Source organism: Vombatus ursinus, unplaced genomic scaffold (genome assembly GCF_900497805.2).
Source record: "Vombatus ursinus unplaced genomic scaffold, bare-nosed wombat genome assembly UNPS02014816.1, whole genome shotgun sequence".
Classification (NCBI taxonomy): domain Eukaryota; kingdom Metazoa; phylum Chordata; class Mammalia; order Diprotodontia; family Vombatidae; genus Vombatus; species Vombatus ursinus.
This window is the reverse complement of record NW_020954594.1, coordinates 5610542-5625620: the sequence shown is the minus strand read 5'-3', so window position 1 is coordinate 5625620 and position 15079 is coordinate 5610542. Positions and strand designations below refer to the sequence as shown.

Here is a 15079-nt window from a genome sequence, read left to right as displayed (position 1 = left end):
GTTGCCTTCTATCATCTTCTCTAAGGAGAGAGAAATTCAGGCTCCTGACTGTGAGTTGTCGGGGGGATGTGAGTGTGGGGATTCCATGTTAAAGAGATTGGGCCCTGCTTGGTGTCTAGCACCCAGTGCCTGGGGTGGGGGTACAGGGGTGGGGGTGGGGAATGGGCAGAGGCCTCCAAGCTCTTTTCATCCCTTGAGATCAAAGTACCCAGCGAAGAGGGACACCCAAAATCCCTTCCCCACTCCTGGAGGTGGAGGGGCCTCTCCTTTGCCATTGCTCTTGGCCTCTTGTTTCCTATCTGCCCCATGGGAATCACTGGTTCTGGCTTTGGTGAGTACTGGGTGAGAACTGGATAGCAGAACCTTCCAGGGGCTTAGGGCTGGGGCTGGCTTTGGCAGCGTCAGCTTCCCAAGCCCTGGACCCACCCTTGGTGCAAGGCTAACTCCCTGCTAGTCACAACTCCCTAGGTGTTTCTCCTGGTAGAGAAGCAGTAGCAGCCTCTAATCTTTCCAACTCAGTATGGTGGGAAGGACCCCAAGTGACATATACTCGAATGACAAGCATGTATTAAGCACCTATAAAATTCCAGGCACTAGGCCAGGTTCTGAGGCTATGAAGACAATAAAAATAAACAGTTCATGCCCTTAGAGGAGTTTACATTCTACTGGGGGAGGAGAAAAAGAAATAACATACACCCAAATAAATTCAAAATATATATCAAGTAAACAAATAGGACTTGGAGCTAGAAGGGACCTTGGAGATGATCCCAGTCCAATGCCCTCATCTGAAGGAAGAACGGCCCAGGGCTATTAACTGACTGGCCTAAAGCAGTAACTAGCAGAGTCAGACAGAATTCAAACTCAGGTCCTCTGATTACAAATGAAGGGCTCTCTATATCGCATGTTCCCAATACTACACTTCAAGGGCGGAATGCTAACATTCCCAAGATATAGCGGTCAGTGGTTGTGGCAAGATACTCTAGGACCAAAGCAATACTTTCAAGATGCTTCAAGAATACTGCAATATCACCCCCACACAGTGCTAATATTCCCAAGATATTCTCAGGACACAATGATAATAGCATCCAAGACACTCCTTCCTATCTAAATACAACTATCAGCATGATCTAATACACCAGTAAAATTAACTTAGAGTGCATGGGGATTCAGTAATGACTCCAGCAGCAAAATGTCCATCTCATTTACTTTCTCTAGGTTGCCGGTGCTGTCCTTTGTGTATGAAGACTCTGCTTCTAACCCTTTTACTCCCGTAGTGTGGATTAGCCTGCCCCAAGTCACCTACAGCTACATCGGTCCCCCTTGTGGTCAACTGTACTTATCTGCAAGATGACCAAAAAGGCTGTATCTGTGGCCTGTGCAAAAAAGCACCAAAGCGACGACCAGAGTCCTTGGAGGATGTGAAGGATGGACCCGTACCTTTAGGCCTCATTACCATCAGATAAGCTAAGTGCCTGCAGACGTGTTTGTTAGCTTCATCCCATCATTTTATTTTCCTTCTAGATGAAGGTAGTTCCGGTAATGGGTAAAATAGGGACTCGGGAATATGAGCAATAGGTGGGGGTGGGGGGTGGGGGGTGGGGGCAGCGGCTTCCGCAGCTCATCTTCTGATTGCCCTGGCCCAGTTGGCTGGCTAGTCTCCTGTAGTCTTTCCCTGCAGCCAAGGTCTTGTGCCTTTCCTGGGTAGGTAAGGCTGTATCTAGGTCCCTCTTTTTCAGGAAAAAACAAAAACAAAAAACCAAACCCAAACCAAAAACAAAAACCCCAAAACAAAGAATCCTTTGGTCTGTTGGGCTCTGAGACATCTCAGACGTCCTTGGGCAAAGAGGGGACATGACCATGATTTTCAAAATGCTGAGCCTTCCCAGGAAGGAAGTGGGTCTAAGGAGGGGTGAGTAGAGGTTGTTTGTACTGCTCTCCAAGGCCACACTAGCAAGCCTTGGAGTCCCTTCTGATAGTGTATCTTTTAAAGCTTTTCAGAGCCAAACCTGTGTGGGAGAGAGCAGTAAGAACAGAGTCTTCTTTTCCAGCGCTGTTGCTATGTAATCCTTGGCCCTGGGAAGTTTGTCTTTTTCACCAAACCCTCAAACACCTCTGACCGGTGTGTTTGGCAGCCTGCTCTTCCAAAGAGACCTCAAAGTACTCTACAAAAGTTATTTCACACCTCCTCCTCATAGCCCTGGGATGGGAGCAAAGATAATGCTTCCTAATGAGTACTTATTCACCAATAAGCATTTATTAAACAGTCACTGTGTCAAGTCAAGTCAAGGCAAATTTTTTAAGCACTAAGCAAATATGTCAGGCACTGTGCTAAGCAGTGAGAATACAAAGAGGAAAAAACCAGTCCCAGCTCTCAGGGTGCTCAGTCTAATAAGGGGGAAATACAAAATAACTATGTTCAAATACTGATCTAGTTAGACACTCACATTAAGGAAGATGGGGGAAGGTCTTCTTACAGAACGTGGGATTTTGGTTAGGACTTGAAGGAGGCCAGGAAGTAGAGATGAGGAAGAGAATTCCAGGCATGGGGGACTGTCAGTGGAACAGCAAGCAGATGGGTTTAGAGGGCAGAGTACGTAGATAATAGTGAGGTGTGGGTAGAAAGGGGCCAGATTACGAATAGTTTTAAATCTAAACAGAATTTTATATACAGGTATACAAAGACAAAAATCTAAATAAACCCTTGCTCTCGAGTTATTTTTTTTTTCTTTCTAGGGAGATAATATGGGAGACCTTATATATAGAAGTGCCTATGTAACAAATACAGAAATCCAGTCAATGACTGGGGGGAAAAGGGGGAATTCAGGCATTTAGGCTCCTAGCTGACCTCTCTAAAGGATGGATCCATAGAGATGGCTAGTTGGTGATAGATCTGAGTTCAAATCCTGACTCAAGATACTCTATAAAATCGGTATAATAGCACCTACTTCCAAAGGTTGTTAGGATAAAATGAGATATTTATAAACACCACTTTCCTTAAAAAACCACTACTCAGATGCTAGTTATTAGGTTTTTTTTTGGGGGGGAGGATGTCGGTTAAGGTGGTTAGAAGAATACTCATTAGGGTATTCTAGAACTGAGGATGGATAAGACGATGTCTAGGATTGTTTCTAATTCTAAAAATTTATGATTCTAACACTTCCTATTATACGCTCCAATCAGGCTAAAGTTCATCAGAGGTGTCTCTTGTGCCTGTGGCCAATGCTACTGTACCATGTCCCCCCTCCCCCCTGCCCTGCTGCCCATGTGCTCTGCCTGGCAGCTGTGGACCTACTGGAGCCACCAGTCAGCGGAACTAATGTCCCCTAATGAGATCCGGGGCTGGAATGGCCAGGCGGGTTTATTGTCTTTGGCTGGGTAATGAGACTCCTCATAAACCGGGAAAAATCGGGGCAGCACAGGGGAGGAAAGAGTGCGGGGGCAGGGGACTGAGAAGAGGCTCTGTGTTTTCCAGATTTCATCTTCATGCAGAGGAACTCTTCAGTCTAATGAGAATGAACATTTCCCACCTCCCATTCCCCCTTTTGGTGGATCAAGTATTGGACATGGAGTCAGGAAGACCTGTGTTCAAATCCAATTTCTGGCACTGTGTGTGACCCTGGGTGAGTACCTTAACTTGATTTAGAGCTGGAGTTCACTTAACTTGTGATTCATCACAGAGGGCACTTAGTCCAACTTCACTTTACTGAAACCAAGAGACTCATAAAAGCAATCACTGAACCTCATTTTCCTCATCTGTAAAATGGGGAAGATAGCATGTAGCTCCCAGGGTTTTGGAGAGATTCAAGTAATAATCTTTGCAAAGTGCTTTGCAGACTTTAAAATGCAATGTAAAGATGAGTTAAGATAACTAATATTTGTTTTGTACTGTCAGGAAGCGGCCCCCCACCCCCACCCCTTCACCCAGAATATTGGTTAGACTTTCGGTGGCAAATTTTTAGGAGAAAATGAACTGAGTCTCACTGAACATGCCCCAGATATGGAGCCAGAGGACTTGGGTTCAAATCGTGTTCTGATGATCGCTTTTATGAGCCTCTGGGTTTCAGTTTTCTCATCTGTAAAGTGGGGTCAGACTAAGTGACCTCTGGTTACTCCAACTCTAAATCGATGATCTTATTAGTTAATTAAGTCAACAAACCCTTACTATGCTTTCATTATGTGCCAGGCACTGTGCTAAATGCTAGAGTACAAATAAAAGCAGAAAAGGCAGTCTCTGTCCTCAAGGAGCTTATATTCTGTTCGGGGAAGACAACACATAAAAGAAAGCTGAAAAGGGGGAAGAGATGAAGGTGCCCCGCATAAGGACATGGTAGAGAAAATCCAAAGTTGGGAGTGCAGTCGGGAAAGGAATGAAGACATGGGCATCCTCCTTGAAATGGAGGTTCCAGGAAGAACCAGAAGGGGAGCCTGTAGGGACAAGATACTTGCCATGTAGTATCCAGGAGTGGAGTGAGCTTCCAGGTTAAACAGGTTTCCATGGCATGTTAGAGAAGGTCTGGAATACAGCCTAGAGAGTACATCTTCTGGGGTCATTCTTAACTCTTCCTTTTGAGATCCATTCTCTTGTTCTGCACAGTGATAGCAACCAATAGGGGTCATTTACATCAGCCACTGGACGAGTTACTTGTTTCCTCATCTGTAAAATGAGCATGCTACTACCCACCTATCTCACAGGGATGTTTGAAGGAGAGCACAGACGTCAGATGCTATTACAAGTATGATCCCATTGGACGCTGTCAACTCAGGCTTGGTTTACCTTGGGCTCTTTTTCTTCACTTTTCTTTTGACTCACCTGATTCTCTAAGCTTCCTTCACTCCAAGGAGAAGTAAATGGTCTCAGACTACAAAGGGAAAGAATCACAGGGGGGGAAAAGGGGATGACTTTCTGAGAGGGAAAGTGGTGAGGACTGAGGAAGAGGTGGTTTTCGAGAGAATTTCCTGCTCTCCCAGTCCCCTCCACCACTTATGTCTTTGATCCATTGCTAGGTCTGGAGCTCGGAGGCCAGGAAATGGGCAAGATGACTTCTACAAAGACTTACTACTACTGCTCTACTTGAAGTCTCCAAGTAAGACCAAGACTAGATTCCAAGGATTCCCTTTCAGCTGCTGGCTGCTCTTAGGGAGAGGGCCCCAGATGGCCAACAAAGCCCCAGCTGGGCGGGGAGCCAGCAAGAGAAGATGGGAGTGCCCAGAGGCTCCTCCATGAAATGGTACAGAACAAAGGCGTGGTCATACCTGGTGTTGGGGGAGAATTTGACCATTGGAGCATTCAGGTGCCAACATCTCTGTAAGGAGGCCACCTGACTTGCCCTCCAAGAACTATTGCTACAAATACCATTTCCAGGCAGAGAGAGAGAGGGTCAGCTTTTGGAGGGAGAGAATGGTTCTCCAAGCTGTTCTTGGACTTCTTTACATCTGTCCCATAAATCCTGATATTTATGAACTAGGTGGTAATGAGAAGTCACTTAATTTCTCTAAACCTCAGTTTTCAGTGGCCATAATAATACTTGCCCCACAACATTGTTTCAAGAAAAAGTATCTTTAGGGGCAGCTAAGTGGCACAATAGAGCACTGGCCCTGGATTCAGAAGGACCCGAGTTCAAATCCCACCTCGGACACATAACACTTTACTAGCTGTGTGACCCTGGGCAAGTCACTTAACCCCATTGCCTAGCCAAAAAGAAAAATATTTTTGTCGATCTTAAAATGCTATACAAATGTGCATTCTTGCCATTATTATTGTTAATATTGGGAAAATACTGTAGATAGAGTTTCTATATAGACAACTGGTCAAACTTCCCACTATACCCAAAGCTGTCTGTCCGGCCCAGGCCAAAGGCAAAACAGCTGGTCTTCTCCTAGACAGATATTAGAAGCTCAGAAAGGGTCTCAAGGCTTGGTGGGATTTCTGATGTTTTCCCAGCTCCATTCTCCTTCGCCTATCCTAGCTAGAGGTATCACCAGCAGAGCCCAGGCTTAAAACATTAGCAATACAAAGTGTGTTATCTCCGGCTAGGGGAGTGGGGGAGGGGAGGGAATCCCTGTAGAAAGGTGATTCCAACTTAGATCTCCAGTTACTTGTGTCCACAGCCAATCCATCTGTTGCTCAATAGGAGGAAGGCTGCAGCCCATGGAGGAAAACGCTCCTCAAAACGTGGCTAGGTCTGGTATTGCCCTGTCTTACGATCAGAGGCCCAGGTGGAGCACTCCCCAGTCAGAGGCCCTCCCATCCAAGGAGCTCTCCGGGACCCTTTCAGTAATCAGCATTAGCATGAAAATGTTTGGGGCAGTAGAAAGAGTTTGGAATGAGAAGAACCTGCATTCAAATGCTGACTCTGCAATTTAAGCCAATTCACAAGCATTTATTAAGCACTTATTTACTCACTGTCTGGCACAGAGCAAGATGCTGGGGATTCAAAGGGGCTTTCTGCCCTCAAGGACCTCACAATACTTCAGGGAAGACAAACGCAGATATGTAACCTTGGGTAAATCACTCCCATTATTGGTACCCTCCTCAATTTAGGATCATAGATTTAAAGTTTGGAAGGAACCATACCCAGTTCGACCCACTCGATTTACAGACAGGAAAATGAAATCCAGAGAAATTAAGGGATGACCAAAATCATTGCAGTAATAAGCCACAGAGAGAGAAGAGATGTGAAGTCAAATATAACACTTTCCAATGCACCATACTGCTTTCTCATCTGTGAAAAGCTGTGGCTCTTTTTAACTTGAAGTCCTGTTTTCCTTTGTGTAATGCTGCTAAGCATATGTGTCACTGACACCAACACACGGACCCTTCAGAGATGCCCAGGATCGATTGAGGTCCCCACTGGGATTAGCCATTGAATGAGCAGTAGATATTCCCATTTCCCTCTTCTAAATCCTACACTCTCTCCTTCCTCCAAGAATCCTCCTCCCTACAGGATAATGTAAAGACAACAAGCAAATGGTGGAGGAACCGCTTCTCAATGCCCCTCCCAGAAATTCAGGGATCAAGACAACTCACTGGAAAAACCTAGGCAAGGATGGACCCAATTTTAACCTCAGAGAAAGGGACAAGGTGGGAGAAGGAGATTTGTCCTCTTCTGCCTCCCTGCCATAATTAATGCTTGGAATGAAGTTCACATTCCAGCCAGACTCCTACCTTGTTCTCTCTATATTTCAGTCTACCTCTCATCCCCACCTCAAAAAGCCTATGGTTTTGGGGGAGCTAGGTGGTCCAGTGGATATAGCACCGGCCCTGAAGTCAGGAGGACCTGAATTCAAATGCCGCCTCAGACACATAACACTTGCTAGTTGTGTGACCCTGGGCAAGTCACTTAACCCCATTGTCCAGCCAAAAAAAAAAAGCCTCTGGTTTCTTTCCTTCCATCACCTACTAGAAGATATTCCTGGTCCCCAAAGATGTTAGTACTCTCATCTTACTTCCTTGGGTATGTGTTATAACCTTGGTAGGATGTAAGTTTGTTGAGAGCAGGGAATTATATAAAAAAGTCTTTGTAGCCTCAGCACCGAGCATAGTATCTTGCTATCTACACTACAGTAACATAGATTTATATAGTATCTATATTTGATATTTAATAAATGTTTGTTGAATGAATGTGGTTCTTCCATCAAGCCTTTTTCTTTTCTTTTCTCTTTTTTTTTTTGAGGCAATTGAGGTTAAGTGATTTGCCCAGGGTCACACAGCTAGTAAGTGTCTGAGGCCCTTTTTGAACTCAGGTCCTCCTGACTCCAGGACAGGTGCTCTATCCAACCTTTCTTGATCCCCTCACCTGAAAGTGCTGTCTCCTTCCTTGTGTTTCTTAGAGTACCTGTATATGTTAGACCCCTCTACCTTTAATCATTTCTACTTGCATATGTCTTATTGCAATTAACGTGTCTTTTTTGAGGGTAGGAACTTCTCATCTTTGCATCTGGAGTAATCAGCAGATAGTCTTGCATATTGTAAGCACCTAAATAATATATATTTATTGAGCTAAATTCCCCAGACAGAGGAGATGGAAAGGGGCAAAGGGTACATAGGTGGGGGAAAATTACTCCAAGAGTTCTCCTAAAACCATAGGCACATGATTAAGCGGGTGAATCGAACCCAACAAATCTAAATTCACGGTCAAAATCAGAGGAGGATCCAGGGTTCAGATCCCTGAACTTCCCATTCTGAGGACATCTAGATGGTGCAGCAGATAGAGCAACGGGCCTGGACTCAGGAAGATTGGCCTCAGACACTAGCTGTGTGTGACTCTGGCCAGGTCACTTCACCTGTTTGCCTCAGTTTCCTCCACTGTAAAGTGGGGATAATAGCACCTCCTTTGCAGTGCTGTTGTGAGGATAAAATGAGATAATATTTGCAAAGCACTTAGCAGATTGCCATATATCCCGTGCTTCCCTTTCCCCATTCTTAGTGACTAGATTGAATGTGGCCAGACTATCTGATAGAATATTAGAACTGTAAAGGAACTTTAACGATTACTTGGCTCAACCCAAGTAATTTATTTATTTATTTAGTTTGCGAAATTTTAATTGATCTTAATTTTTCTTAAATAAAGGGAGGAAAATAGGCCCATGCAGCAATATGCATGGGCGTACACGATATGCATATACATATACAGTTGTCCTTCTTGTATAGAGACACATTCAAACAGACCCAGACAAATAGATTTTGGGACTCAGAATCAATAGTGCAATCCTAATCTGGAAGCTGGTGGTTGCAGATATATGTAGACACATAAAAACACTCCTTCCTACCTTCCCCCATTTGCATGCTGACCTATAGACCTGGCCCTCCACATGGAGAGCCCTGAACACAGAGTCACAGGCCCACCTGTATGAGCACTCACACTACATGGTGGTAAGATGTTTTTTACCTCAGGGGTAACAGTCAGTATTCCACTACAAGCTAAGGTCCCCTAAAGGGGAGAGGCTGGCTAATGAGTAATGCAAGTGAAAAGGACTTTTCCTCCATGCCTCCCCACCCCCACACCAAGAGGTGGGAGCTGCTGAATTCATCAAATGAAACAGGAAATAAAAAATTAGCAAATCAAAGGTACGACCACATCTCTTAGGTACGTTCTCACTCGAGGCGGCAAATCAGCTGTTAACACATTCAAAGCCATTCTTTTGGCTTCCCCGACCCCTACACAGTCCATCCCCCATGCAGGGCTTGTGTTCAACAGTGGAGAGACTCTTGTGCTCAAAGCCACCCACACTTCCTTAGCCCATCCCCCTCCCCCCACCTGGCTTGGATTAGGGGTGAGAGCCTAAAGGGTGGTGGTGGAAGAGGTCAGGAAAAGCCAATGACCAGTTGGTTGTAGATTTTTTTCCTGTGCAAAGTAAAGTGATTCATAAGGGAACTAGACCTACGACGTAGATTTTCCTAATGGACCCATTTAGTCTTTTTAGGGAAATATAGGCATGTAGACATTCCCTCTGTCTCGCTGCCCTCACTGACTATCCCCTCTATTTCCCTCTCCCCACATACAGACGTGGATGTTAGCCGCTTGGTTCAGCTTTCCTTAGCCTCTGATGTAATACCTTCCCCTCTTCCCCTCCTCCTCATCTCATCTCCCTTTGCTTGTCCCTATATTCCACATACCCATTTTCCTCTTGGCTTTTGGAACTGAGAAAGCTGTCCTAAGTTCTTTCCAGTGCCTCTCTGTCCTACTAGGTAAGCTTCATTCCAATCCCAGCTAGCAAGCATCTGAAGAAATCCTGGATTGGCAGAGTTTGGTGCTTTCCTAACGATACTGACTATGATACATACACTACTATATATGAGAAGGGAAGAGAAGTGAAGAAAAACAATATTCAGTTTTCATAGGTAGCAACCACACCAGATATTTGCCAAGGCTATAGTTAGGAGGCATTCCAGTTGTGGCCACAACAGGTCTTCAAACCAATTCACAGGGGTGTGCATGTTTTAGGATGTATGTTTTCCCTTTGACAACAAAAGGATTAGGGAAACCAATTAAGAAGGGTGGGGTGTATATAGATGGGACACTCTCCCACTTCTAAATAATGCCCCCCCAACTCCCCACTGCCCCACTCTAATCCGGTTCCTGACACCCTAAGTAACGGTGAGTGGTAATAATAAATTTCAATCCCAGGAAGCAGAGAGAATTCAGGATTTTACTGCCCTGAGTGACAAAGTCTGTGTTGCCGAAAACATATTTCTGTTTATACTTCAACAGCCAGATGGGGAGCATTTCAAAGTCAGGGGCCCCCACGCACACTCCGGGGGCTCCGCTTCTCTCTACTCCCCCCTCCCCAACTAGGCTTGTCTCCTCAACAGTCTCTCGGCTTCCTGCCATAGCGCAGAGAGAACCTGGAAAAGAGCAGTAGGGCCGGCAAGACTGGCTCCCCCAGAGGGAAGACAGATAGAAGCAGCCCTAGCTCTGAGCAGAAAGGACTGCTGGATGGGAAGAAAAGCTGTGTGACCTTGGGTAAGTTGCTTAACCTCTCTGGTCTTTTGTTCCTTCATTTGTGCAACAGGAAGGTATCATTCCCTGCTCTTCCCTCCCTCTTAAGCAGCTGGAAGAATAAGCCAACAGGATCTGTAAGAGTGCTGAGAGATCTACTTAGGAGGAAAAGACCTAAAGAAACCTAAGGTTTAGTCCACAAAACTTAGCCTCTGATGATTCAATACATCCATCAATTAGTCGACCAAAAAGCACTTAGTGCCAATTTGTGCTGAGATTCCCTTCTTTCTCATCCTGGAGCAGGATTCATGTTGAGCACTTGTGCTCAGGGCACCAAGCATCTGTGCCCCCTCTCCCCAGAGGTGGCAGGCAGGCAGCTGAGTCAGTCCCTAGCCCCACAGGAGGAATGGGGCCCTAAAGTATCACATTGAGGGGAAGCATAAGACAACAATGAGATGGGGAGGAGGCTTTGTTTCCCAGTCCCCAAAAGCTTCCTGGCCTTGGTCCTGTCCCCAGCCCCAGGTGTTAACCCCTGGTGCCCTAGGCAGACCACCGCCCTCCTTCTTACAAATTTTTGGAGATGGTGAGAAGGAAAGAATGAAAGATCCAAGGCTTACAGACAATAGGTACCAGGTGTTTCCAGTTGGTCCCACGGGTACAAAGCCTCTTCCCAGAACCCCCAAAGTGGGGGGTAAGGGACAGGGTAGAGCTTTTATCAAGTTCTAGGTTCTGAAGAAAAGATGATGATGTCCAACTGAAGTGGACAGTGCCACTGCCAGAATAGGGAAGACCAAACCCACTTACTGAATTGGTCATCTATTCCAGTTGCCTTGGCACCCCAGTAAGAACAGACACCAGAATGGGGCAGCTAAACGTTACTGCAGTGCTAGCTTCCTCTACCTTCTTTACCAAGCCCATTAGACAAACCCCTCCCTATGATTTTCCACCTTTCTTTCCCCCTTGCTCCCTATCCACCTACCTTTCAAGGCAGGTTTGGCCTCTCCTGGACTACCGGCTCCTATGCCCCCTGCTGGGTCTGTGGCACTCACTCACCAGCGGCCGAGCAAGAGAACCCAATACCTCCCCCCTTCTCATCCCAATACAGAAAGGGTCTCTGCACTTATACCTGCAGATTCCAAGGTGAAGATCACGTGTTTCAAACAGGACATTCTCCTCCCCCCCAACACACACCAGGGGGAAGGGGGGGAAAGAAATAAGCATTTATTGAGCGTCTAATCTGTGCCAGGTACTGTGGTACAAATATTATTTCATTGGATGATTTCATTGATTGGGGTGATAGAGTGCTCTTATTCCATCTTCCTGGCCACGTAAAATGCATGCTGCCTTCTGGTCTCTTGCTAAAGGTTGGTAGCCTCCATGGGGGCAAAGGGACAGTGTGCTTCAAGGGGTTAAGAATATTAGATTTGCCTCCCAAACATATTTTCCAGTTCATTTCCCAGCACAATACACCCCTGCCTGTCCCTGCCTTCCCTCTTCCCTCTCGGTATCTGAATGGGCAAACGCGAGCCACCTTTTGTTGGCTCTCCCGGACTCTGGGCTTTGGTTAACCCCATGGTTGCCGACAGGCCCACACCCTGGGACGGGCGGGGGCACCCCCGGGGGATGAATGGAAAAGTGGGTCACGCAGCCACCAGCCAGCGAGACTACAGGAAGAATGAGCACCTCCTCAGAGGAGACCTCCTCGAGCTGGGGAGGGAGTTAGGGAAAAGGGGAATTCAGTTCCAGGACCTTCTGCATATATCTTCCCGAAGGATTCAATCCCCACCCCTGCCCCCGCCCCGGGACTCCTCACCGAGCCTCACTAGAAAGCCGCAGGTGAGAAGTAATCTTTCTCGGACTCGTCTACCTACTGCCGCAGGAGCCGAAGACCTAGTGCACTTAGATTTAGGGGGAGTCCCAGTCCCTGAAACCCGTTTCAGGGAGAAAAGAATGTCAGGCAAGAACGCTTTCCCGCCGTAAGCCATTTACTAAACCCTCAGCCCACTAGCTCTGAGACTGACACCTTCCCCGGAGGGGTTGTTGTATGGGTACCCCGAGAAGGTAATTATGGTGATTATTTTGCATTTATGTAACACGTAGTGTTTCCAAACTGCTTCCCGAACAGAGGGCTGGTTATTAAATAAATAGAACGCGATTACATATTATTATTTAAAAAAAAACCCTCCGCAAGAAAGTGCTTGCTTTCCACAGAGAAATCTGCATTTCCCCAGCTCCCAGCTGGTCTGCCTGGGTTTCTCAAAGCTTCAGTCTTGCTCTCTTCTTCTGCCATCCCCAAACCTTACCTAAACCACGATTTAACTTTTCTGGTCCCTCTCATTCCCCACAAATCAGACGCCTGCAGTCCAGCCACCTAATGCCTAGCCTCTCCGAGGATGTGAGCCTGGGAGGGACGAGAGTGAAAAGAAGAAAACCGCTTACCTGGGAGGAAGAGAGTGGCCAGGCTAAGAGCGAAAGCCCACCGACAGCCAGAGACGACCGCATGCCCCATCCGAGCCATTGGGGGGCTGTAGGTCCTGGGAGAGGGGGTCCGAGGAGAGTTCTCCTACCTCTCCCGAAACGATCCCCAAAGACGAGCAGGGATCGATATTGGGTTGCTGGCACTCCGAGTATCCAGGTCAACTCTCTGCAGTATGTCAACTCGGGATCGGATACAGCGGGGCTGCCCAGGTCGCAGGCACAAACCAGCCCCCCAGGGCAGCCGGCTCAGAGCCTCGGCAGATGCCCGCCGCAAGTTAAACGAGTCATGCCCCGTCTTCTCCTTTCCCTCTTCCGCCCCTCCCCGCCCTTCTCTCCCTTCTCTTCCACGCAGCCCCCGGCTGGGGCAGGAGGGAACCCCCTCCCCCCCGCCCCGCGCAGCTTTGGGTTTCTCTGGCTCCCGGAGCCCAAGTGCAGGCTGCCCCCTGATCTTCGGGGTCTCTGGGAGCGAAGGCGGGGGTTGCTCGGCACAATCAATCAAACAGTCCCCGTTCGCTCCAAGTTGCAGGCATCCATGGCTGGCCGGGGTCCTCCGAGTGTGGGCTCCAGGCGGGCTCCGGGGCCCAGGATCCTACAGCGCTGCGAGGTGACTGGGCTACCTCGAGGGCTTCTCGCAGCATCCGAAAGGAGAGAGACCCCTTCCTTCCCTCTCCGTCTTTCCCTCTCCGCCTTCCTCCCTCGAGCTGCAACAATGTAGACCACATCCAGCACGAACACACACTCTCTCTTTCTCACACACAGAGCTCCCAGCCTCTCACCCTCTTCCAGTGATGTCAGACGGGAGGAGGAGGGGTTAGCTTTAACCCCCTCCTGGCCCCCTAGGAGCCTGACCAGGCCTCGGGCAGCCTGGACCGCGCGATCCAAGGGAGGAAGGCCAAAGGTCCGGCTGCAGTGAGAGGGTGACTGGGGTCACTACCAGGTCCACCCCTGGGGTTGGGGGGGAGGACGCCCGTTTAGGTAGCTTTTTGCCAGGGGAAGGGCCAAAGGGGGAGCCTCTCTCCGGCATTACTGGCGAAGGGAAGTAGTGGCCTCTAGTGGTCAAAGCAGAAGGAGGGTTTGGCTGCCGAGGGGGGGAGGGGGCAAAGGGGGAAAGAGAGGAAGGACTCTTGGATTCTAGACGGGATTAATAGCTTCTGGTTTGGGGGCCGAGGATGAGGAATCCTGAGCCTGGGTGGGAGGCTCTGTGGTTGACAGGTGAGGCTGGAGAGCAATGCACTAACGTTTCTTTTCTAGATTTCATTATCTCCTCTCTTCTGGAAACCTTTTCCAGAAACTGAGCCTGGTCTTCCCCCATCGCCAGTGTGGTTACAATGTTCCTTTGCCTTTGGGAACGGAGGGGGAACTCTCCCTCCTTGGCCATTCCCTCCCTCTTCTCCTCACTCTGCGAGAGGGAATTTCCTTGTTAAAGTGGCCCACCTGAAGAGTGTCCCCATGAGGAACTCCCCACCACCCTCTCGTTTCATACCCATGCCACATCCTGGTGAATTGGGCACTTTTCCAAGGGGGCCGAACCCAACAGACATTTCTACCCCAGCAGCCTTAAGCTCTCTCTTCATGCCGCGGTTCCCCCACCCCCCATACTCCTAGATCTCCTCCAGGAATTAAAGGACGAGACTAGGCTCCCCAGTTGCAACCAAAGAGGGCAGAATTCTCTGTGCTGGCCATAGGAAAACTAGACTAAGCCCTTTTTGCCCTTTGTCCAGTCCCCAAAATGGGGCCTGGAGGGGAAGAAGCTTGATTTTGATAAAATGTAAATTCTGCCCCTAAACGGAAAGGAAGTGGGAAGGGGAGGGGAGATGTAAGCTAAATCGTGGCTGCTTAGGTCTTTTGACCTCTTATGATTTTCTGTGTTTCATGTTTTGAGTATAAGTTCCAGAGGATATAGAATTAAAGAGGACCTTAGAGGTAAATTTGTCCAATTCCCTTATTTTGCAAATGAGGAATGTGAAGAGGAAGTGACTTACCCAAGGTCACACAAGTAGTGAGTAGCTGAGTCAGGATTTAAAAACCCTCGTCTTCTGATTCCATTTCCAGTGTTCTTTCCCCCACTGGTTGTTCAGTCCAACTCTTCATGACCCATGTGGGCTTTTCTTGGCAAAGATGCTGGAGTGGTTTGCCATTTCCTTCTCCAGCTCACAGGGTCA

General features: G+C 47.8%; 1 protein-coding gene across 1 annotated transcript in view; it reads right to left on the bottom strand.

The window, feature by feature from the left end:
• NECTIN1 (nectin cell adhesion molecule 1) overlaps positions 1-13753 on the bottom strand; it is a 101224-nt gene extending 87471 nt beyond the window's left edge. Inside the window, 1 exon segment of the mRNA XM_027835494.1 lies at positions 12879-13753. Within this exon segment, the coding sequence (XP_027691295.1) occupies positions 12879-12957 (79 nt within the window). The 5' untranslated portion in view covers positions 12958-13753.
• Between the last annotated feature and the right edge of the window lie 1326 nt (positions 13754-15079).